The sequence below is a fragment of the Cyprinus carpio genome, chromosome B20 (assembly GCF_018340385.1).
Source record: "Cyprinus carpio isolate SPL01 chromosome B20, ASM1834038v1, whole genome shotgun sequence".
Taxonomy (NCBI): domain Eukaryota; kingdom Metazoa; phylum Chordata; class Actinopteri; order Cypriniformes; family Cyprinidae; genus Cyprinus; species Cyprinus carpio.
Window position 1 is genome coordinate 5,970,069 of NC_056616.1, and position 24,601 is coordinate 5,994,669.

A 24,601-nucleotide genomic window follows, 5' to 3' on the forward strand; every position below is an offset into this window, starting at 1 on the left:
ATCTGTTACTATTACACATAACATTTCATTCACAGTAACTGCCTTTCATACTGGCATTATTGTGAAACTTTTCCTTTGCCTCTCTTCCCGTTCAGTTTAATATGTTTATCTATGATTTCATCTGTTAAATCTATATATGTATATAGACATACAGTGGAGATCAAAATTAGAGAATAACCTATAATTTAGTAAACCTCAAGTTTGCTTAGTCCAATTTGAAGTTATCCTAACAGGAGTAGAAAGGTTAAGTAAAAACTTATTTGAAGTAAAAAGAAATTGTGTTCCGTAGCACAGTATAGAAATTTCAATGAGATATTTGAAAAAGAACTTACAGAAATTACAGAACATTTACAGGTCCTTCTCAAAAAATTAGCATATTGTGATAAAAGTTCATTATTTTCCATAATGTAATGATAAAAATTAAACTTTCATATATTTTAGATTCATTGCACAACAACTGAAATATTTCAGGTCTTTTGTTTTAAAACTGATGATTTTGGCATACAGCTCATGAAAACCCAAAATTCCTATCTCAAAAAATTAGCATATCATGAAAAGGTTCTCTAAACGAGCTATTAACCTAATCATCTGAATCAAATTATTAACTCTAAACACCTGCAAAAGATTCCTGAGGCTTTTAAAAAACTCCCAGCCTGGTTCATTACTCAAAACCGCAATCATGGGTAAGACTGCCGACCTGACTGCTGTCCAGAAGGCCATCATTGACACCCTCAAGCGAGAGGGTAAGACACAGAAAGAAATTTCTGAACGAATAGGCTGTTCCCAGAGTGCTGTATCAAGGCACCTCAGTGGGAAGTCTGTGGGAAGGAAAAAGTGTGGCAAAAAACGCTGCACAACGAGAAGAGGTGACCGGACCCTGAGGAAGATTGTGGAGAAGGACCGATTCCAGACCTTGGGGGACCTGCGGAAGCAGTGGACTGAGTCTGGAGTAGAAACATCCAGAGCCACCGTGCACAGGCGTGTGCTTTTGAACCAGAAACAGTGGCAGAAGCGCCTGACCTGGGCTACAGAGAAGCAGCACTGGACTGTTACTCAGTGGTCCAAAGTAGTTTTTTCAGATGAAAGCAAATTTTGCATGTCATTCGGAAATCAAGGTGCCAGAGTCTGGAGGAAGACTGGGGAGAAGGAAATGCCAAAATGCCTGAAGTCCAGTGTCAAGTACCCACAGTCAGTGATGGTCTGGGGGGTGCCATGTCAGCTGCTGGTGTTGGTCCACTGTGTTTTATCAAGGGCAGGGTCAATGCAGCTAGCTATCAGGAGATTTTGGAGCACTTCATGCTTCCATCTGCTGAAAAGCTTTATGGAGATGAAGATTTCGTTTTTCAGCACGACCTGGCACCTGCTCACAGTGCCAAAACCACTGATAAATGGTTTACTGACCATGGTATTACTGTGCTCAATTGGCCTGCCAACTCTCCTGACCTGAACCCCATAGAATATCTGTGGGATAATGTGAAGAGAAAGTTGAGAGACGCAAGACCCAACACTCTGGATGAGCTTAAGGCTTAAGGGCCTCCATAACACTTCAGCAGTGCCACAGGCTGATTGCCTCCATGCCACGCCGCATTGAAGCAGTCATTTCTGCAAAAGGATTCCCGACCAAGTATTGAGTGCATAACTGAACATAATTATTTGAAGGTTGACTTTTTTTTATTAAAAACACTTTTCTTTTATTGGTCGGATGAAATATGCTAATTTTTTGAGATAGGAATTTTGGGTTTTCATGAGTTGTATGCCAAAATCATCAGTATTAAAACAATACAAGACCTGAAATATTTCAGTTGGTGTGCAATGAATCTAAAATATATGAAAGTTTAATTTTTATCATTATATTATGGAAAATAATGAACTTTTATCACAATATGCTAATTTTTTGAGAAGGACCTGTACATACAGCTGTAAGTAATTGGTGCTAATCTGGCCCCTTGTTGCAAATTTTCTAAATTATACGACAAACCCTCTTTAATTTGCAGCATTCCTCCAATTTTCACTGAGATTGCAAAATGGCAGGCTGCTCTAAGGTGACTGAAACCCTGCGACAGGAGGTTGTCCAGATGAAGGCCAAAGGGATGACCCTTTCAGCCACTGCAAGAGACGTTAGTAATTTCAAATCTGCGATTTCTCGAATACTGTAGGCTTACAATGACACCAATTCATTCAAGTCACCCAAAAAGGTTGGTCGTCCACATGCACGAGAAGACAAGGTAATGCAGAGACTCTTGATGGGGAATCGTTTCAACACTGCAGCAGGAATTGCTTGCCAGTTCAGTGCTGAACAGGGTATGGATCTGTCTCAGCATGTTTAAGAGAAGTTGGACTGAAAGTGCACTCTGCAGTGACCAAATATCTCATCAGCAGAAAGAATAAAAAAATCTAAGCTCACCTTTGCAGAGGAGCATGTTGTGTGGACAGAAGAGAACCGGTCCAAAGTTCACTTTAGTGATAAAAGCAAGTTTAATTTATTTGGGTCTAATGGGAAACATTCAGTTCGGCATCAAACTGAGGAAAGACTAAAGCCCAAGTGCGTAAAGAAATCAATGAAAGGTGGAGGAGCAAGTGTCATGGTTTGGGAGATGATTTCTACAGCAGGAGTTGGGCCTCTTAAACAGGCGATTGCAAATGTTTACCAGAACCTCCTTCAGCAACATGCAGTTCCTTCCCTGCAAGCATCTCTCAATCAGCCTGCAATTTTCATACATGAAATTGCCCCCATCACACTGTAAAACAGGTAAAACAGTTCTTTGAAGCTAAGAAAATTGAAATAATGAAATGGCCAGGAAGAGTCCAAATCTAAACCCGACTGAAAATCCTTGGCAACAAAGTTGTGGCTAAGAAACCCACTACAGTTAGCAAACTAAGTGACTAGAAGAAGAATGGTCATACCTGTGCAGTGTAAGAGAATAGAGAGGTCCTGCAGGCAAAGATGTGCTGAAGTCACTCAAAGCAAGGGCCTCTACACTACACCTACTAATTTCTGACAACTGTAAGCCTAAAAAATGTTAGTTGTAATCTTCTTTCATGCTACAGTGGTTACCATTCTCTAATTTTGATCACTTTGTTTTACACAAAAGTTTTTGTTGAAATGCCTTGCATATTATGTCAAACGTTAGTAGATCAGTGGTATTACTACAGCTAATAATCCTTGAAATTTTGAGCGATGAAGATTAACAATATTTCTGAAAAAAATCGAATACTTATAGATTGTTCTCTACTTTTGCTTTCAACTGTAGATTCTGTAGAATTGCATGATTTGCAAATTCCAAAATGGGCAACTTAGTATAATGAATTGTTACATTATAAGACATTTACAGTATATCAGGTAAAAACCACAGAGTTCAGTGTGTGTGTATATGTGTGTGAGAGAATGTGAGATCTGTAATTGAAGAACAGAGAGCAAGATACAGTACAAAAGAGATGTAATAATAAATGTGACCAACAGATTTATCAGAGATGCATCCGAGGGAGGGAGAAAGATTTGCATCAAATACAGAAAATGGCAAATTACTGCAAGTCACCCTGAAAGGGTGAAACTACCGTCATATGTTACATGTGATATGGTATGACTGGAACATATGGTAGAGTAACAACATACACTGCATTGGCAGGAATCTGTTCTACAAAATACCTCATGGCCACGTCATATTTTCATCACATCTTTTGATGACAGACTGTATAGTCCTACAAAATGTATGGTTTTACTGTCAGTTACACAAGTTAGGTAATGTATATTAACTGTGACATCTTTAATTCAGCAACATTTTAAACATGCATCTTACATTGTTTGCTGTTGAATTAAAAAAAACACCACACTGTTGTGTTTTGGTGATTAAACCAAATCTTCGCATTACACGGTCTTGTGTTTTGAACCAGTGCTTATGTGGACTGAAAATATAACTAATGAAAGCAAACAAAATAAATAAATAAATAAATAAGCATTACAAATGTGATCAATTTGGAGTTTAGAATGTCAGCAATTGCTAATTCTAATGTATCATTTTCATAATCTATGTGAATATTAAAATCACCAACAATCTGATCTGGTTCTATCATAATACCTCTATGAACAGCAACTATGTCACGGGGTGACTAATTGGTGGGAACGATCAACGATCCGTGCCTGCCTGTGACAAATTTTGGCAAAGTCTGCAGGGTCTTAAATCCTGGGTTGAGCAACTAAGACTTCAATTATGCCTGGGGATGAACCACAGGCCTCAAGGGGTCCAGTCATGATGATGCCATTTTTTATGGGCGGACCATGGGTCCAGAAGTTCAGTGGGACTGACTCAGAGGTGACTTTTGGGGCCTGGAAAGAGCAAGTGCAAAATATGCTGACCCTCCAAGGACTAAGTGCTGGGCAACAACTGCATTTTATTTTGGGAGTTTTGGAGGGAGAGGATAAGAGGGAGGTTTTAGCTGTGGCTGCAGAAGAACGGGACACTCCTGAGAAACTGTTTGCATTATTGAGGGGACTGTATGGTGATAATACTCCAGTGGCTGCGTTGAGGGCACAGTTTTTTAATTATAGACAGGAGGCTAGGCAATCAATTAGGGCTTTTTCTCTCCGATTGCGTGAGTTGTTTTTCAGGTTGGAGCGGCGAGATGACACCGGCTTGGAAGGAGGAGACATGCTGCTGAGAGATCAGTTTGTGATGGGTTTACGGGAAGGACCTATTCAACAAGAGCTGCGAGCCCAGGTCCGGAGAAATCGGCGGCTGGCTTTTGAAGATGTGAGAAAGGAGGCATTGGCTTTGGAGAGTGAGAGACAAGATTTGTGGGCCCCCTCTACACCAGTTTTTACCCAGAATGTTGCAGTTGAACCTGCCGCTGATTGGAAACAGATGCTCCGGCGTGAGCTGATGCAAAAGGTAAAAGAACAGTTCACTGAAATGTCAAAGACTTTTTTGAAAAGCTGCGTCAGAACCGATCATCACTGACTAATTACCCTCGTGGTGAACCTTACTTGGCTCAAGCGAATGGGAACCAGAGAGTCCCTGGCCGCCCTGCAAATGATAGATTCAAGTGGAATGCTAAGGGTATACCAGTGTGTAATGGATGTGGGGAAGTGGGGCATATTCGACGACAATGTCCTACTCGTCAAAATTCTCAGCTGGATTTTTAGGTGTGCCAGCTACTGTGGGCCAAGTAGCCGGACCTGTCTTGAAAGGCCCTAGTATACACCTTAGAGAGACGATCGCGGGAATATGCCCTTTGGTAGAGCTCAAGGTTGATGGTACACCTGTCCAGTGTCTGGTGGACACAGGCTCACAAGTCACAATTTTTACTGAGAGCCTTTGCAAAAAACTATTTAAGAATAAGCCAGTTGAAGTAGGAGATGTTTCCTGGCTTACCCTAAGGGCCGCAAATGGATTAGATATTCCATATGTGGGATATATTCTTGCAGATTTCGAAGTTAAAGAAGCATCAGTACCAACACGTGGCATAGTTATCGTGAGGGATGGGTGCCTGGGGACCAACCAAGCTTTACTGGGAATGAATGTGACTTCTGCCTGCTGGGAAGAAGTGTGTCAGGGCCATCAAAGGACAGTGTCAGCACTAGTTGAGCCACGAAAGAAAGACTGGGAGACTGTGCTTGCAGAGCTTGTCATTATGCAGTGACTGTTCCAGCCCAGAGTGAAGCTCTAGTATGGGCAAAATTACCAAACCGACTTGTTTATCAAAGGGAAGATGTGTTAGTCAAACCGCATGATGAACTGTCTGTAATAGAAGTTGCTCGCTCCCTTTCTATAGTTCAACATGGATGAGTCCCAGTGTGCGTACGAAATTTGAAATCTAACCCAGTAACTTTGTATCGAAATCAGAAGTTGGCAGAAGTTCTTATTATTGACTCTCAGCAGGTTCGGGGAGAACAGGACCTTACTTTGGCAGAGACGGGAGGGGGGTAGTAGAAGTGAGGGTAGTATATGTTGAAAAGAGCACAACAGAATTGCAGGGAGAGCTTCCTGAGTATCTGAAGATAGCAGATGCAGAACCCATTCGTGAGCGGTGAAGGCCGGTCCCCCCTTCCTTGTACAAAGAGATTCGTGGTCTATTGCAAAGCATGTTGGAAGGGGGGATTATTAGAGAAAGTTGTAGCCCATGGGCCGCCCCTATAGTCTTAGTTCAGAAGAAGAGTGGGGAATGGCGATTTTGTGTAGATTATCGCAAATTGAATAGTGTGACTAAGAAGGATGCATTCCCCCTCCCAACAATAGAAGTATCCTTGACCAGTTTGACTCGGACAGAGTGGAATTCAACTTTAGATCTTGCAAGTGGTTATTGGCAAGTACAGGTAGATGAAAAAGATAGGGATAAGACTGCATTAACTACACCTTTTGGGTTATTTCAATGGGAGCGTATACCCCTTTGGGGTCTGTAATGGGCCTGTGACTTTTCAAAGGTTAATGCAGCGGTGTTTAAATGGCCCTCTGACAGAGTCCACTTTAGAATACTTGGATGATGTCATTGTGTTTTCTCCAGATTTCAGAACCCATTTAGAGCATCAAGGGGCAGTCTTTGAAGCGTTGGAGTGGTGTGGGTTAAAGTTGCGGCCCGAGAAGTGCCAGTTATTCTGCAGACAAGTGAAATTTCTGGGACACTGTGTCAGTGGAGAGGGAGTGGCTCCTGACCCAGATAAGCTGACAGTAGTAAAAGAATGGCCCACCCCTGAGACTGTTAAGCAGGTACGATCTTTTTTAGGGTTCGCTGTGTATTATCGTCAGTTTATCAGATGCTTCTCTCACATTGCTAAGCCCTTGAATGGGTTGTTGGTAGGTAGAGGGCGAAGTAAACGTCAGAATTTGCAGAAGATTGATTGGACCTTGGAGTGTGAGGCTGCTTTTCAGCAGTTGAAGAAGGAATTGGTGCAAGCGCCGACTTTAGCTTATGCCGATTTTTCATTGCCTTTTGGTGTACACAGATGCTAGTAATCAGGGATTGGGAGCAGTATTAACACAAGAGCAATGGGGGGTAGAGCATGTGATAGCTTATGCGAGTCGAAGCCTTCACCCAGCTGAACGAAATGATGCAAATTATAGCTCATTTAAACTAGAACTTCTAGCAATGAAGTGGGCCATCACTGGAAAGTTTAAAGATTATTTGTGGGGGGCTAAAGTGATAGTGATAAGATATCGGTCTGGGAGGGCTCATGTTAATGCAGATGCTTTGTCAAGACTGCAGGGCTCACAAACTTTGCCTAAGTCAGTCCCCCAGGTTGCTGTATTACAGGTGAATGTGGCAGTGGTGGAAGCCCCAGGTGGACATTGTAGTGACGTGCCCTCTGGGTGGGGGTGGGATCCACAACATTGGCGAGAGGTGCAAAGACAAGATGCAATTTTGTACAGAGTATTCAGTTTTGTGGAGGCAGGAAGTTTGCCCTTGAGGCTGGAACGATCGGCTCAGCCTAAAGATGTGCAGAAACTGTTGGGTCAATGGAAGCGATTGTGTTTGAAGGATGGTGTACTCTGTCATTTAAGACAAGACTCAGCAACACAGGAGGGTAGTACAGCAGATAGTCGTTCCTCAGACTCAGAGGCTGAGCTTGTTAGAAGCTTACCACAATCGAATGGGCCATCAAGGAGTTGAGAAGACGCTTTCCTTACTGCAGAGATATTTCTTTTGGCCCCCGGATGGAGATATATCTTCATGAATATCTTGCAGGCTGTCCACGTTGTGTCCTTTGGAAGGCTAAACCAGACGCTAAGGCTCCATTGACTGTTTTTGTTCCCCAGGCACCCCTGCAAATTGTGGCACTGGACTTTTTGTCATTAAGTCGACCCATGGACCAGTATCAGAACATTCTGGTTATGACTGATCTTTTTACTAAATTTGCGAGGGCTGTACCCACTCCGGACCAGACCGCTGTAACAACTGCTCGAGTACTGTGGAACTGTGTAATTCAGCCATTTGGTTGTCCTGAGAGATTTCATTCAGATCAAGGGCTAGGGTTCGAGTCTAAGTTGGTGAAAGAACTGTGCGTGGGTTGCAGAAAACTGTGAAAGAACTGTGTCTATGGGTGCAGAAAAACACATACTACTCCATATCACCCTCAAGGAAATGGGACTTGTGAACGTTTTAATCAGACCCTATTGAATTTGTTGGACACATTAGATGTTGAAGGACAAGATCAATGGGCAAGTCGACTGCTTTTTGACCCATGCATATAACAATTCTGTGCACAGTTCAACTGGATATGCCCCGACTTATTTAATGTTTGGTCAACATGTCCGTCTGCCGGTATATTTGGCATTGGGGACTTCTAATCAGAATGGGGTGGAGAGTGTTCAAGAGTGGGTGTATGAACATCATAAATCCCTAACCCGAGCTTATAATAAGGTCAGTCAGAATTTACGAAGAGCTGCTGAGAAGAACAAATTGTTATATGATTGGACTGCACATGACTGCCCCTTGTTGCCAGGAGAACGAGTGTTGGTAAGAAATCAATGGAGACAATGAAGGGGAAAGTTGAGAGATTGGTGGGACCCCCGACCATATGTAGTGGTAAATTTGCCATACCAAGACCAACCTGTGTATGTGATACGACCAGAAGGGAGAACTGGACCAGAGCGGGTGGTCCACCGGAACCTTCTTTGCCCGTCTTTACAGTACTCAAGGTTGGAACAAGAGCATGATTATCCATCAGAGACTTCTGCCCCTGAGTTGATGGGATGGGGTTGTATTCAGGGACCTGTAAATCCTGGAATACAGGAGGTGGCTGGGCCCAATCTTGAAGTGAGGCGGTCCCAAAGGGTGACCAGAGGGCAACCACCAAGCAGGTATGGGCAATGGGAGGAACTAGTAGTCAGGGCGACTAACCACTAGTGTGGGGGGGTGTCACGGGGTGACTAATTGGTGGGAACGATCAACAGGTGTAATAATGGGAATGTAGAATGAGAGTGAAATCGATTGAACCTGGGAAGTTGGTAGGGTGTGGTTTGTGGTGTGTTCGCTGCTTTTTTAGGTCAAGGAGAAAAGGGTGGGGGGAGCATTAATCGAGCCTTGAATGGAATAGACGAGTGAGAAAACTCGCGGAGTGGCAAGGACGACGAGGTGAAATGAGCCCTGGTATTTGGTTATAGAGTGTTGAACGAAAAAGACAAGAAAGAGGTTCCGCTGAAGTGAGGGGGAGAGACGAGTGTTTCACGTGACGAACGTGGGCTGGATCAGAACTCGAGGAACTCGAGGACGCCAGTGTTGTCTACGGGGAGGGGCAAGTTACTCACTCCCCCGGCCAGTTAAGTGCTGTTTTCTTTCTCTTTCTGATTCTTCAAGGCGATTGGAGAAATTGATCACGTTGTCGTTGTAGCGCGGAGAACGAGTCGCTAGACGGCAGCCTAAACGTGAATGAGCTGATCGCCCTGGAGGAATCTCCATGTGAACCATGTGATAAAGGATTGAGACTGGCATGGTGTATACGAAGGGTGACTCTGAACATCGCGGCTTGAACTGCTTGAACTGTGCCTTGTCAATTACTGGGTGAAGTGAGTCTTATGAATTGAAACCATTGTGTCAATTAGTAGCATCATTATTCTCGTGTCTTTATTCTTATATTTTATGACTGCTATATGATAGACTTGTATAAGAGATTGAAGATTGGGGGAGGGGGGAATAGGAACTTGAGTATGGTGTGGTGTGAATTGTGTGGGATAATTTTGCACTTGTAGTGATCCTTTACTTTTGGAGGTGTGTAAAGTGTGAATTTTCTTTGGGTTTTCTTTTCTTTTTCTTGGTTCCTCTCTCAAATTGCTTATCAAGGCTTTTATTGAAGTTGTAAGTGTATTGTGGTGTTAGTTATTTTTTTCTATTTTATTTTATAATTAATTTTATTGAATGCTACAGGATCAGTTTTACTTGAACTTTCATCTTTTAATTCTGTAAAATAAAGACATTTCTGAGAAAGTGGTACTTCTGTGGCATTATGGAAGATTTTGGTTTGATTAAATTGGTGTTTGTCTAATCCGTGCCTGCCTGCGACAACTAGATCTTACTAGAGAGTACTTAAGAGTCTGTATACAGTAGCAAAAACAAAAGACAGCAAGAGATTTTTTTACTGAAATGACAATGTCATATTTAGTACAGTCACTTCAAAAACAGTCCTGACTTCCGGTTAAGGGGTCATAAAAACCTTCACTACTTTTTCTGAGATTCTGAGGTGTTTGTGTTGCACATCATAAAAGACCACGTTAGCATCTGTTAATTTTAATTACTGAAGAAAATTTTTTTTTTTATTTTTTTTTATTATTTTCATCTCCTGAGTTCAAAATAAGCATATAATAAGTGAGAGGCACATTTATTGATTGCAAGTGTTTTTGCTTTCTAAGAGTTTCTGCATGGCATAAATCCCCATATACCTTTGCGTCTTCAACACAAACATCTTGAACACACTCGTCTTTACAGCTCCTTGATACAACCGATTAAATGGCTTACATAAACACCATGAAATAAGACTTGAAAGATACTAAATATGGACCCGCATTTTCATATATGTTTGAAAGGAAGAGTACAAATGCAAGCAATTGTGCATTTATTTGTGCGTTAAATTACAGTGATCATGGGGTATATGTGGTATAGCCTATAGGATCTTGAAATGAGGCTCTGTATGAAAACCTTTTTTGAAATGCACTGATAATTTCAAATCCTCTCTACTCTTAGATGACTTCAGCTTTAACATTTCCATTTTCTTTCATTAGTATTTTGCTGTGTTTAGCCATTCTGAATGGAGCTGTGAAGTAGCAACATGCAGTCAAGTCAAGACAGCTGGTAGAGTGGTCCTTTGGTATCTCCATTTGTTCTAGTTTTGTGTTACAACTTGACTTGTACTACTTTTGTGTAAAAGCAGTGTGAATTATACAGTGTGAAATCATTGCATGTGTGTGTACAGTTTGGTCAATATTTAATTGGACACAAGCACAATTTTAATTATTTTACCTGTTGACCGAAACATATCCAAGTTAAAGTTCTATAATAATGTAAATACTATATAATGAATATGGGCATAAAGTGCACATTCTGTACGGTATACTGTCCATGTCCAGAAAAGTAATAAAAACATCATCAAAGTAGTCCATGTGACATCAGAGGGTCCGTTAGAATTTGTTGAAGCATGGAATATACTTTTCTGGACATGAAGCTGTTGTTGTGAACCCGCATCATGTGGTCAAATGAACTCTCCATACAGGTGAAACAGACAATTGATAGGCTTCAAAATCAAAACACATCCATCAGAAAGATAGCAGGAACATTAAGCCAGGCCAAATCAACCATTTGGTACATTTCAAGAAAAAAAAAAAAAACCCTATTGAGCTCAGCAACATAAAAATGCCTGGAAGTCCACGGAGGACAACAGTGGTGGATGATCGGAGAATCCTATCCATGGTAAAGAAAAACCCTTTCAAAACATCCTGCCAATTGAAGAACACTCTCCATGAGGTAGGCGTGTCACTGTCAAAGTCTACAATCAGGAGAAGACTTGACAAGAGCAAATACAGAGAGTTTACCACAAGGTGCAAACAAGTCCTGATTAGACTTTGACTCCCCCCACCAAAAAAAAAAAAAAAAAAAAAAAAAAAAAAAAATTCAGACCACTTCTGGAAAAGCATTCTTTGGACTGCAGAAATTAAGATTAACTTGTACCAGAATGACGGGAAGAGAAGTATAGAGATAAATAATAAAGTATAATAAATAAATAAAGTATAGAGAAGGCATCATTTGTGAAACATGGTGGAGCACTGTGATGGCATGAGCATGCATGGCTTGACAGAGGACAGAAGCAGCTGGAAGAAATCTGAAGTGTATAGGGATATACTCTCTGCCCAGATTCAGTCAAATGGAGCAAAGTTGATTGAACTGTGCTTCATAGTGAACAATGCCCAAAACATACCCAGGAGTTTTTGAAGGTAAAAAAGTGAAATATTCTGAAATAGGAAAGTCAATCTCCTGTTTTCAACCCGATTGAGCATGAATTTCACTTGCTCAAGACAAAACCAAAGGCAGAAAGACAAACAAACAATCAACAACTGAAGTCAGTTGCAGTAAAGGCTTGGCAAAGCATCACAAAGCAGGAAACCATTCTCTGGTGATGTCCATGAGTTCCAGACTTATTGGCAGTCATTGCCTGCAAAGGATTCTGAACAAAATATCAAAAATTAACATTTTATTTATGATTATATTTATTTGTTGAATTACATTTTAGCCCCTGAAAACTATGAAAACTATGCATAAAACATAATAATTGTTGTGATTCCTAAGCATTTTATGTTATATTTTTATTTAATACCTTGAATTAAAAAGTCTGGAACTAGGGCTGGGCGATTTGGCCTAAATAAAACATCCCCGATTTTTTCACCAAAAATCCGATTTATGATTTAAATCAATTTTTTTGCCCCCTTACAATATTCAAATGACAAAGAAATTGTTCAAAACAAGTTTTAATATAATTCTTTATTTATTATTTACCAGTCAAATTTATAACTGAGAAGAAGAAGAAAAAAGCAGTAACATTATTACCTTAATGCTGGAAAGACCTTTATTTATTTATTTATTTAATTTTTTTTTTAATACTAGCCCATCATGCATCTAACCATCCACTCGGCGTTGAGAGCTGTTAAGATTAAAACTGGCAACTAAGCAGTGAGTAATTTTTTTCTTGTACACCGGACACGAGAGTTGTTGTTCCGTGCCCCACTGCGCTAAAAGTCTGTCTAAACTTGACATCACACTACAGTTGCAAATCATCTGACCTTAGTGTCAGAACACTTTGTCATAAATAGAACGAGCATCAGTTTACTGATGGGGATCGTGTCGCATCACGTCACGTCCAGTTTAGACAACATCACTGGGTTCTATTGTCTTTTGTTCGATCGCGCCACTCGTGCCTGGTGTAGTCATTGCATGCGTTTTTTTAATGGGTTATGTTACAGCCCTGCTTGTCTTTAATGTTTTTATTAAATATCTGTATTGACTGTATAATCATATCATCGTATTATTTACTGCCATGCGAGCCACAAAAGTAAAGCTTGGTGACATTCAAAGTGGCTTAGGCTATTGTGTGCAAACTTTTTTTCCCTACCACATGCCAAACTAATAACATTGTCAGCATTAAAAGGTATAATTGCTGCTTTCTGCTGTGCAAATTTTGTTTGTGATGAAAATAGCAGTTCATTTTCATCAGTTATTTTATCTACAGATCGGTGCATTTCTTACAGATTTCAAAATCATTCAAAATCAGATACAGATTGTGACGAGTGGGGCGGGGCCGAGAGCCGTGGGAACGGAGCGAGGCCGGTGGAGTGATTGGGAAATGAGCGACACCTGCTCCACTCACCGGTCTCGAGTCCCACGGAGGAGATCGGGAGAATACAAAAGAGGAGCGACGACAGTGAAGGACGAGAGAGGACCAGGCCGGGGTTTTATTTTATTTTATTTTATTATTTTTTATTTTTTTAACATTCAAATAAATCTTTAATGACAAAATAAATACAAAACAGTGCGACAGCCCCTCCCGGGCGACTGCCGCGCATAAACAAAAACCAAACACAAAATAAAACCCCGGCCTGGTCCTCTCTCGTCCTTCACTGTCGTCGCTCCTCTTTTGTATCCTCCCGATCTCCTCCGTGGGACTCGAGACCGGTGAGTGGAGCAGGTGTCGCTCATTTCCCAATCACTCCACCGGCCTCGCTCTGTTCCCACGGCTCTCGGCCCCGCCCCACTCGTCACACAGATGAAGTACTGTAAGATTACATTTGTGTGAATGCATTATTGTGAAAGTGATTGCGTGTGAATGTGCTGTATCTGTTTAAATCACGCTTTAACCCAAAAATATTCAGTAAAAGGAACGGACAAACTCCTTGAGAACTAGCCTATAACTTCCCGCTCGGTTATTGCCGTCATTATAATCTTCTGATCTGACAGATCCATCTGTATCAAGCTATAGCTAAATATCTTTAACGTGAATTATTGCTAAATATGCATGTAATAATAAAAACTCCATAATTAAGGGAAGGAGGAGGCGGGAACCGGCGAACATTCAAATAAAACTTTAATAACCAAAATAACCATAAAACAGCGCGACAGCCCCTCACGGGCGACTGCCGCGCACAAACCCAAAAACCACACACAAAATAAAATCCAGGCCTGGTCCTCTCTCCTCCTTCACTGTCGTCGCTCCTCTTTTGTATCCTCCCGATCTCCTCCGTGGGACTCGAGACCGGTGAGTGGAGCAGGTGTCACTCATTTCCCAATCACTCCACCGGCCTCGCTCCGTTCCCACGGCTCTCGGCCCCGCCCCACTCGTCACATACCCCCATCGCCCCACGCAGGCCGGGGGGTACCCACGAGACTGCGCTCTACTACCCCCCCCCCCCTTCCCTCCGGGGGGACCGCTCACGGTGGCTGCGGGGACCTGGGGTAAGGACAGACAGACGAGGCGAGAGAAAAGGAGATGGAAGGATGAGGAGCGACAGAGACGAGAGAGGGGAGAGAGGAAAAAAAAATCAGGTTCCCAGACACGCTGCCGCTCGGCCCTCCACCGGCTGTGTGAAGTCCTCCGCGGTGCCTGGCGGTGGCACTGGATGGCCCTCGGTGGACGGCGACGGCTCCTCCGGTTTCGGGCAGCCGGCAGGAGTCCCCCGTTGCCTGCTCCTCCCCATTCTTGGCGGATGGCAGCAGGCTCCGGCCACCTGGCGAACGGCGCCGACTCCTCCGCTCCCTTACGGACGGCAATCGCCCCTCCACATCACGGGCGGCCGGCAGCGAGTTCGTCCGTCCCCGGCAACTCACTCCAGCCCACCGCCTCGAGCGTCCACGGCGCCAGACTGCTACGCCCTGCTCCACGGCACCGCGGATTCACCCCAGCGGCAAGGTATCTTCGGCAGCGTGTCCCTCCTTCCTCCCGGGTTTCGGCACCAGTGTAATAATATAAAACTCCATAGTCACGGGAAGAAGGAGGCGGGAACCGGCGAACAGTCAAATAAAACTTTAATAACCAAATAAACATAAAATAGACTGCGACTGCCGCGCACAAATAAAAACCAAACCACAAAATAAAGCCCAGGCCTGGTCCTCTCTCGTCCTTCACTGTCATCGCTCCTCTTTTGTATCCTCCCGATCTCCTCCGTGGGAGAGACCGGTGAGTGGAGCAGGTGTCGCTCATTTCCCAATCACTCCACCGGCCTCGCTCCGTTCCCACGGCTCTCGGCCCCGCCCCACTCGTCACAATGCAGTTATATTACGGGCCGTTGGCATGAATTGTACTCGTGATGGAGCGCTCTTGGAGCGAGTGAAAACCACAACACTCTGACTTTTAAAAAATCCGCTCCTCGCTCCAGTCAAAATCACAACGCTCTACTCCGCGCTCTGGAGAAAAATACTCTGCTCGGCAGCATGTCTCTATATAGCAAACGCACGGGGGGAGGGTTGAGCCCAATCGGAACTATGGGAGCCCTGAGTGGAGCGTCAGTGGATGTTAAAAAGAAAACCGATTTTCATTCAAACAAACTGATGTAAACTACACATTCGATTTAATCGATAAAATCGATTTAATCGCCTAGCCCTATCTGGAACTGGACAAAAATAAAATCAAATATATCAGAATAGATCTCTGCAAGTTTTGTGGTGAAAGTACAATAGACCTGCCACTTGTTCTGTTACCTGTAATGTTTCTTTGTTATTTCATTACCTTCATTTTATCTTTTAAATGCAATGTGCTTACATAATTGAACAATATTTGAAGGCTGTATGCTAATGTTTTAATGTATAATTTACCTATAATTCTTATACCATTAATAATGAATTAATTTCATTTATTTGATATTTTATAGTTTTTGTTATGGTACTGAAATTGAGAACTGTGAAATTTTACCGCTATTTCACTGCCAACTTCTGAAATTTTGGTACTGTTAAAACACTAATTTAAGGTATGTCATTTTCAGTTTATGAGGGTGAAGGTTAATCCCAATAGTGATTACATTTTTTTTGTCCACAACCTCAGAACATGATTTCAACAACTTTTAACTGCAACTCCCATACTCCTGTACTCACAGGTGTGGGTAGACTGAGTGGTATCATTCAGGATATTGCTCTGACTGAGCAGAGATGATGTCAGACTAGTAAACTGGAGACCCCGACAGGCTGCATCCAACTTCTCATCCTAAAATTAACAGCAAGAGATCAGTTTATAAGGTCCGAGAGTTAAGATTTAACCTTACACAGTAAGAAAATTGACCTGGACTGTGAACCTCGCCACTCAAGCATTCATACCCTGTATTCCTGAATCCTCTTCTTCGATTCCTCAAGCTGATGCTGGAGGTTATCAACTATCTCCTTATATTTAGCATAACGTTGCTCCACCATTTCTCTCTGCCTCTGTGACTCCTGAAACCATATAATCCAACCATAATATCTACTTTAGAGAAAAGTCAAATCTTAACCAAAGCTTCACTTATGATCCAACCTCGAGATCCTTGAAGTTTTCCAGCAAACTGAGCTTCTCAGGAACTGATTCCAGATGATCCAAGGCCAGCCTGGTGCTCTAGAAAATGAGAATGGTGTTAATGGTGGAATTATTCTGTCTTTAATATTTAAAAACTTACAGTAGCTCTACCCTATCACTGCAAGTCATCTGAATGAGTGCATTTCCCAGAAGAGACAAGGGTCAATTCCTGACACCAGAGTGTTGTGGATAATGTTGTAAATAGACTGAGCTGTGAGTAAAGGCTGAAGCTTTTCAGGAGCTAATTAAATGTTCGTCAGCCAGCCGTAGCACATAATGGTGATTGATGTGGTAGGCGTCAGATAGCTTATTTTTCAAACTGCATAAATACTGCTGAGTCAATACAGGCGTCAATACTTTTAACAAACGGCTGCATATTTCTTAGCCAAGTAATGATTTGTAATTCAAACATTTAACAGAAATCGTTACGCTTTTGCAAATAGTGTACTGAGGTGTGGAATATTTCAGCAATTTAACTGCAGACAGAATATTCCTGACCAAAATGCAGAAAAGCTATCTATGAATCAGCCTCACAAAGCTAAACGAACTGCATTTCAGAATTGCTTTTAAGGCACCAGAAGAATACAATTTTAGTTCTAGTAAGTTAAGGTATTAGGTTTTTGTTTTATGTAAATTAAATGTTCCATCAGAGCCACTTTCTTGAGACTCGGCATAGTTCTGTGTCTAGTTAAAGGTCTAGTTCATTATTATCTTGTAGAAGCTGCACACAATAAAGACACAATAGACAGACCGTAAAATTTAGATGGTTGCACGTTATAATATACCAGTGCTATGGTACCATCAAATTCCATAAACCTTAAAATACTGGTGGTGCTACAATATTTTCCAGTAGTAGTACTGTAGTAGCAAGATGCATGGTAGAATATTCTCTTATGCTGTACTCAAAACTGAACTCAGTGGTGGGGTACATCTGTGGCTCAGATACATTATTGGTATGTTTTACTTGGGTCCAGTGCTTCAGATGCTTCACAAAGAACATGTTCACACAGCGCAACAAAATCACACACAAAATAGTAAAACAAAATAGCCTACCATTTCAAGATCTACAATCCGGTCCTGAAAAAAATAAAATAAATAAAAAATAGGTGACTTTGACTGGACACAAGAAATTCTGTTCAAGTGAGTTCTAAAGGTTTCTAATCCATCAGTCAAAAGCTGCAGCCGGGAAAATTCCAGGGCCAAGTGTAATTACTGACGCTGTGTCCTATTGTCTGGCAGCATGCTGCTGGTTTCTTCTAAACCCTATCCAGAAGATTGATGCATAATAGAGGCAGGATAGCAGGTGCCTCTGTGGGACAGCAGATGTTCCAGAACCCAATGGGTGAGGTTTGAAAGCATGCAGACAAGCAGGGGTAAGATGGTGTGAAGAATGAAGATTTTTGAAAATCTAAAATAGGTTGGTTTAGACGGAGAGTTAGGGTAAAGGGATAGAAAATATAGCTTGTACAGAAAAAAACAAAACAAAACAAAACATTACATCTATGGAATGTCCCCATAAAACATGGAAACCAGTGTGTGCGTATGCATCTAGCAGTGTGATATTTTTATACAAACTCTTCACACTAACCTGAAGATTTCTCATCTCATCTTCCTTCTTGCGGCCCATTTCAAGAAGACCTGGAAGAAAATATTGAGTACTGACATTGAAAACAATCATCAAATGAATCATTTATGAACACTCGCACAAAACCTTTGTGACTTATTCCTCTATAGAGTTCAAAAGAAAAATACATGATGAATTCATACTGCATATTGATATATTACATATTATAAAGATTTTTGGCATTTGTCCATTAAAAATTGGAAACTAAAAATATAAAATATAAATTTACTTGACTTTATTTGAGAAACAAAAGACATAACTTCTTATGTTTTAATATAATTTTCTTCAAAAGTAAATTTACTTTTTTAGTCTGTTTCAGTTTTTACTAGAAATGTGAATATTATGTGTATATATATATATATATATATATATATATATATATATATATACATACATATATATATATATATATATATATATATATATATATACATACATACATATATATATATATATATATATATATATATATATATATATATATATATATATATATATATATATATATATACATATATACATATATATATATATATATATATATATATACATATACATACATATATATATCTATATATATATATATATATATATATATATATATATATATATATATATATATATACACACACACAGTAGGTGGCCATCCAAAACGTTGGTTCTACTGCCGCTCGTACTGCCGCCGCGGCGTCGGCAAAGTGCATTTGCAGCTTTTGACCGCTGAGTGGCGCTTTAATCACAAGTTTTCAAACAAATGCATTAAAGCACATTTTCGCAAATAGACGTCAGCTTTGCCTCACCGATGTGTTATATTTGACTACAGTCGGGGAAAATGAAAGAAAACATATTTAATATTCACAGATGAAAGTTTAGTCCTTATGAAGATATGTGCGTTTCTTAGAACGAATTCAAGCAGGATAAATATCAAGCCTATGAGCTTGTGCTTATATTTTCTCAACACCATATTTTAGATTTGACACATTTAAATAGTGTGCAGTATTTTTTATATAATATGAATTATGTGTTATATTATTCAAAATAAACTGTGGTTTACTTTGCTTTGGAGCATTAAAAGTGGTAGCATAGTGAGCTAGGCTTGCGTGTTTTATAAATTATTTTCTTTATTTTAGTAAAACGTGAGCCACTGAATAATTTCGCTCCCATTATTTAGGCCTAATTAAGAAAAGAATAAATTAAACCTGCACGATTTAACTAAATTATTGAAACTCTAAAGAATGGACTGATTAATAAAACGTCCTCATGATTAAACTCAAGTTCTCGAAATACACACGATGTAAAAAAGAGCTTCATTAATTGACAACTTCAGTCTTCTTTACTTTCTCGCATACATGAGAAATATATCTACAGAAAGCTTGAAATGTCTTTAAAATGAATCAATTCAAAACGAAAGCATTATGTAATCTGTGAGGGTTGTATTGGAGAGAGTCAGCACTGAATTTCATCTTGCAGCCGACAAGAAATCATTTGTTTATTAATAAATAATTAAAATGTCTCCTTTTTCACAATTATTGGGCTACTTCTGCCTGTGCTTTGTGGCAAACTTAATGCATGTGCTTGAGCGCGGAATATATTAAGGCTCATTATGGATTATAGATGTAGGCTAAATTTAATATAAACCTGGGATTAGTTGAATAATGACAAATGAACGACTAGTAACTAGAAAAATCTTACGTGGGAGGCAAATCTGTTAAATACCCTCTAGACATCTCTGTTAAAGTTTTTAAAGCATTTTATACGCGTTTGCATAAATTCTTCTTTCAGAACAGTCCGTAATGGAGAGATGTCTTAACACTGATTTTTTTCTCTGAAACACAAAAACGAAAATTTAAATAAAATTGATATTTTATGTAGGGCTGTCAAATGATTAATCACGATTAATCACATCCAAAATAAAAGTTTTGTTTACATCATATATGTATGTGTACAGGGTATATTTATTATGTATATATAAACACACACACATAAATTATATATTTAGAAAATATTTACATGTATATACATTTATATATTTATATTCTTATATTTTATATAATATATAAATATATTTAATATATAAACATAACATATTCTTCTTAAATATATACATGCATGTGTGTGTATTTACTGTATATATACATAATAAATATACACAGTATACACACATATATTATGTAAACAAAACTTTTATTTTGGATGTGATTAATCGTGATTAATCATTTGACAGCCCTAATTTTATGTTTTGAGAATGGCCAGACCTTCTCTGCAGATATTGTGCTTCTGGTTTGTGCATTTTAAATCACATAAAGTCTACAAAATATATAAAAAGTTTTTTTGTCACGTCTGTAAAAAAAAGCCTATAAAACGTACATAAACGGATACTTTACTGATGTCTGGACTCTGTATTCATGAATATATTGTTCATGAATAGGCTACATTCTGTGAAAATTTATATTTCACACTCTAAAATATTTTATGGATGCAACAAAATAAAACGGCCGACACTCCACTCAGGGCTCGTAGTTCTGATTGGGGTCAACCCTCCCCCGCGCGTTTGAGACATGCTGCCGAGCAGAGTATGAGCGGAGCGGGGTTATTCTGACTGGAGTGAGGAGCGGATTTTTAAAAATTCGGAGCATCGTGGTTTTCACTCACTCCAGCACCACTCCATCACGAGTAACCTACAATTCATGCCAACAGCCCGTAATATAACTGCATATTTAGCAAGAATTCACATGATAAACATATTTAGCTATAGCTTGATACACATAATCCCGGAGTCACCAACCCGTCGATCGCGGTCGACAAGTCGATCTTGGAAGCATTTTAAGTCGATCGCGAAGTGTTTTCAAAATCAGAGAAAAAAAAACTATATTTTTATTCATTATTATTTATTAATTTAAAATGCACCATGTGTGAGCCTATTGTGTGTAGTAAATGGTGTCTAGGGGAGGGAGAGGGGTATATCTGTCCAATCAAATAGCCTATAGTTTACATATAATGTCTGTAAAACAACCGCTTTCTTTATACTTTCGCCTGGCACCGCAGCGCGAGCCTCCGCTGACTGCGCGCGCACCTCCCCAAACAGACGAGGCATTTATACTTGACGCAACTGTTTTAGACTGAACTGATTTAGACGCGCAAACTGGGTGCTGGTGTGATGAGATGTACTAATATCCGTCTGCTCGGGCAGATTCGGCTCAAAGTCGTGCATCTTCGGATGCGGAGGCGCGCGCGCTGTTTCAATGACGTAATTTTTGCCGCGCGCGCTTCACACTACCACGATTACTTCAAGCTAACGAAACGATGGCTAAGGCACAACCGGCACAAAAAAACTTATCATTTTCATGTAGAATGGAAACATGATTTTCTATTCACCATAGTTAAGGACAAATCAATTTGCCTGATTTGTCACCAGGCTGTTGCGCTAGCAAAAAGGGGTAACGTGGAGAGGCACCACAACACAATCCACCCCAATTTCAAAGATACATATCCGCTAAAGAGCACTCATCGTTCAAAAAAGGTTGACGAGCTGAAGTCTGTTTTGAAAGCACAGCAGTCACTTTTTACCAAACCGACAGCGAAAACTAAGGCTGCAACAGAGGCATCCTTCCGTGTCAGCCACCTGTTGGCTAAACATAAGAAACCGTTCACCAATGGAGAGCTATACAAGGAGGCAATGGTCGCTGCCGCAGATACCTTATTTAAAGATTTAAAAAACAAAGAGGACATAACTAATGCTATCGAAAGTGTGCCACTTGGCCCAGCCACTGTGGCAAGAAGGGTAGAGTTGTTATCGGAGGACATGAATCAACAAGTTCTCAAGGATTTATCGCTTTGTGAGTGTTATTCTCTGCAATTTGACGAATCCCAGGATGTGACAGACACTGCACAGCTAATGGTATTTGTTCGCATGGCTTTTAAAGATTCAACTACTAAGGAGGCTTTTCTCACTCTATTACCATTACAAGGGAGGACAAGAGGTGAGGACATTTACAACGAGTTTAAACGTTATGTGCATGATAACAGCATCCCTATTCATAAGCTGGTTGCGATCACCACAGACGGGGCACCGGCAATGCGTGGGCTGCATTCAGGCTTCGTTGCACTGTGCCGTCACGATACCGATTTCACCAGGTTTTTAAACTATCACTGTGTGATCCATCAGCAAGCACTGGCTAGTAAAGTAGTGGACTTGTCTCATGTCATGACACTTGTCGTTAAAATTGTAAATTCGATTCGGGCAAAAGGACTTCAGCACCGCTTGTTTAAATCTTTATTAGATGAACTGCATGCCTGATACGGTGACTTGATTCTCCACTCTTCCATAAGGTGGTTGAGTCGTGGGAAAGTACTGCAGCGATTTGTGGACTTGCTGCCTGAAATCAAATCATTTCTGGAGTCACGAAATGAGCAGCATGAGGAACTGTCTGATGATGCATGGCTGCTAGACTTGGGTTTCCTCACGGACGTAACAGCAAAATTGAACGAGCTGAACTATGAGCTTCAGGGAAAAGACAAAGACGTGACCCACATGATCAGCGCTGTCAATGCCTTTAAGGCCAAGGTGGGAGTGTGGGCTTCTCAGCTGAAGAATGGAAGCCTAGTGCACTTCCCAAACCTCGAAAAAATGTCACAAAACATGAGAAACAAAGATGCTTTTCTCCCGCAAGAATTCTGTTCCCAACTGGAGAAACTGGCATCCGAATTTAACAGGCGTTTTCAGGAGTTAAATGACATACGGGAGGTTGTTGTATTTATCTCAAAACCGTTCCTCCCCATTGAGATTGAGGAGGTATCCACCAAATTCCAGCAGGTATTTGCTTTACCAATCGGAGTTGACATGGAAATAATTGAACTGCAAAACGACATCGAGTTGAAAGCAAGGTCAAGAGACAGTGACTTTTGGGGTCTTGTAAACACTGAAAAGTTTCCTCTTCTCTCATCCTGTGCACTTAAGGTGAAGGCCTACTTTGGATCAACATATCTCTGTGAGATGGCCTTTTCACAAATGAAAATAATCAAGTCAAAGAACAGATCTTGTCTAACTAATAGACATCTCACAGACTGTGTAAGACTTGCTGTGTCAAACTATGAGCCAGACTACAGAGCACTTGCTGATAGTGTGCAATCACAGCCATCACATTGAATATATGTGTGGGGAGAGAATCTCATCTGAGCCCTCAGAGTGAGGGAGTATTACTACTTTGAAATATGTTGGATATAGTGTTAAAAGTGTTTTGTGTTTTATGTTGTTGAAAAAGGGAAAGAGAATCAGTGCTGTACATGATTGTTTTAGGCCTGTAATTGATTGATTATTGAGGTAATGAATGTAGGTCTGTAATTTGTGTGAAAATATTTTTGAAGAATTGAAGGATGACTGTTGTCATAATATTTTGTATGCTAGTTGCACTAACCTGAGTATTTCCATTTTGAAGTGTTCGAAATATGTTTTAAAAGGGAAAGTGAAACAGTACATTATTGGCTTAGGCCTGTAATTGACTGATTATTGTGTTTATATATGAGTAATAAGCCTGTGGAAATACTTAATGTTATATTACTGTTGAAAATGTTGAATTATAGTTGACAGTTTGTATAGTTATATACTATTTGTATAGTTAAATAAATATTTTGCTAGTGACTAACAGGCAACAAAGAATGTCAAAGTAGAACTTAAATTGTGGCCTAGTTTTTTCATAATTTTTTGCAAGTGGTAGATCTTGGTTTACATTTGGACTTTGGATGTGATCTTAGGCTTGAAAAGGTTGGTGACCACTGACATAATCTCTCCGATCAGAAGATTATAATGACGACAATAGTCGAGCGGGATGTTACAGGCTAGTTCTCAAGGAGTTTGTCTTCCTTTTACTGATTATTTTTGGGTTAAAGCATGATTTAAACAGATAGGCTACAGCACATTCACACGTAATCACTGTCGCAATAATGCATTCAAACAAATGTAATTTTACAGTGCTGCCTCATCTGTAACTGATTTTGAAATCTGTAAGAAATGCATCGATCTGTAGATAAAATAACTGATGAAAATGTACTGCTATTTTCATTGCAAATTATATCAGCAATTATACTTTTTTTCATGTGATAATGTTATTAGTTTGACGTGTGGTAGGGAAAAAAAAGTTTGCACACAATAGCCTAATCCCATTTGAAACTCTCCTGTTATTTTATTTATTTATTTTATTTTTTATAGGCTACGTTATGAACATAACATTTCAACTTTATCCACGGAGCGAGTGCGGAGCAGTGTTTCTGGTATCAGTGAACGCAGAGCGAGTGATTATTAAATGCTCAGAGCACGGAGGGATATTGTTGCTGCTCCACTCTCACATACTCTGCTACTGAGTGAGAGAGATGTTTCACCCTACGAAATGAACAAGACCGTCCGGTGTAGACACAGTTAGACAGTGTCTGGTATATTTACAAATAATTGATATAAGAAATAAAAATAAATACATAAC

At 40.3% G+C, this 24,601-nt stretch overlaps 1 protein-coding gene across 1 annotated transcript in view; it reads right to left on the reverse strand.

Moving 5' to 3' along the window:
- LOC109113217 (centrosomal protein of 128 kDa-like) overlaps nt 1–24,601 on the reverse strand; it is a 158,194-nt gene that overhangs the window by 10,343 nt on the left and 123,250 nt on the right. Inside the window, exons 19-23 of the mRNA XM_042747132.1 lie at nt 18,093–18,142; nt 17,558–17,581; nt 16,466–16,543; nt 16,273–16,386; nt 16,054–16,162 (exon numbers count right to left, since the gene is read on the reverse strand). Of these exons, the coding sequence (XP_042603066.1) occupies nt 16,054–16,162; nt 16,273–16,386; nt 16,466–16,543; nt 17,558–17,581; nt 18,093–18,142 (375 nt within the window). The remainder of the gene's footprint in view (nt 1–16,053; nt 16,163–16,272; nt 16,387–16,465; nt 16,544–17,557; nt 17,582–18,092; nt 18,143–24,601) is intronic.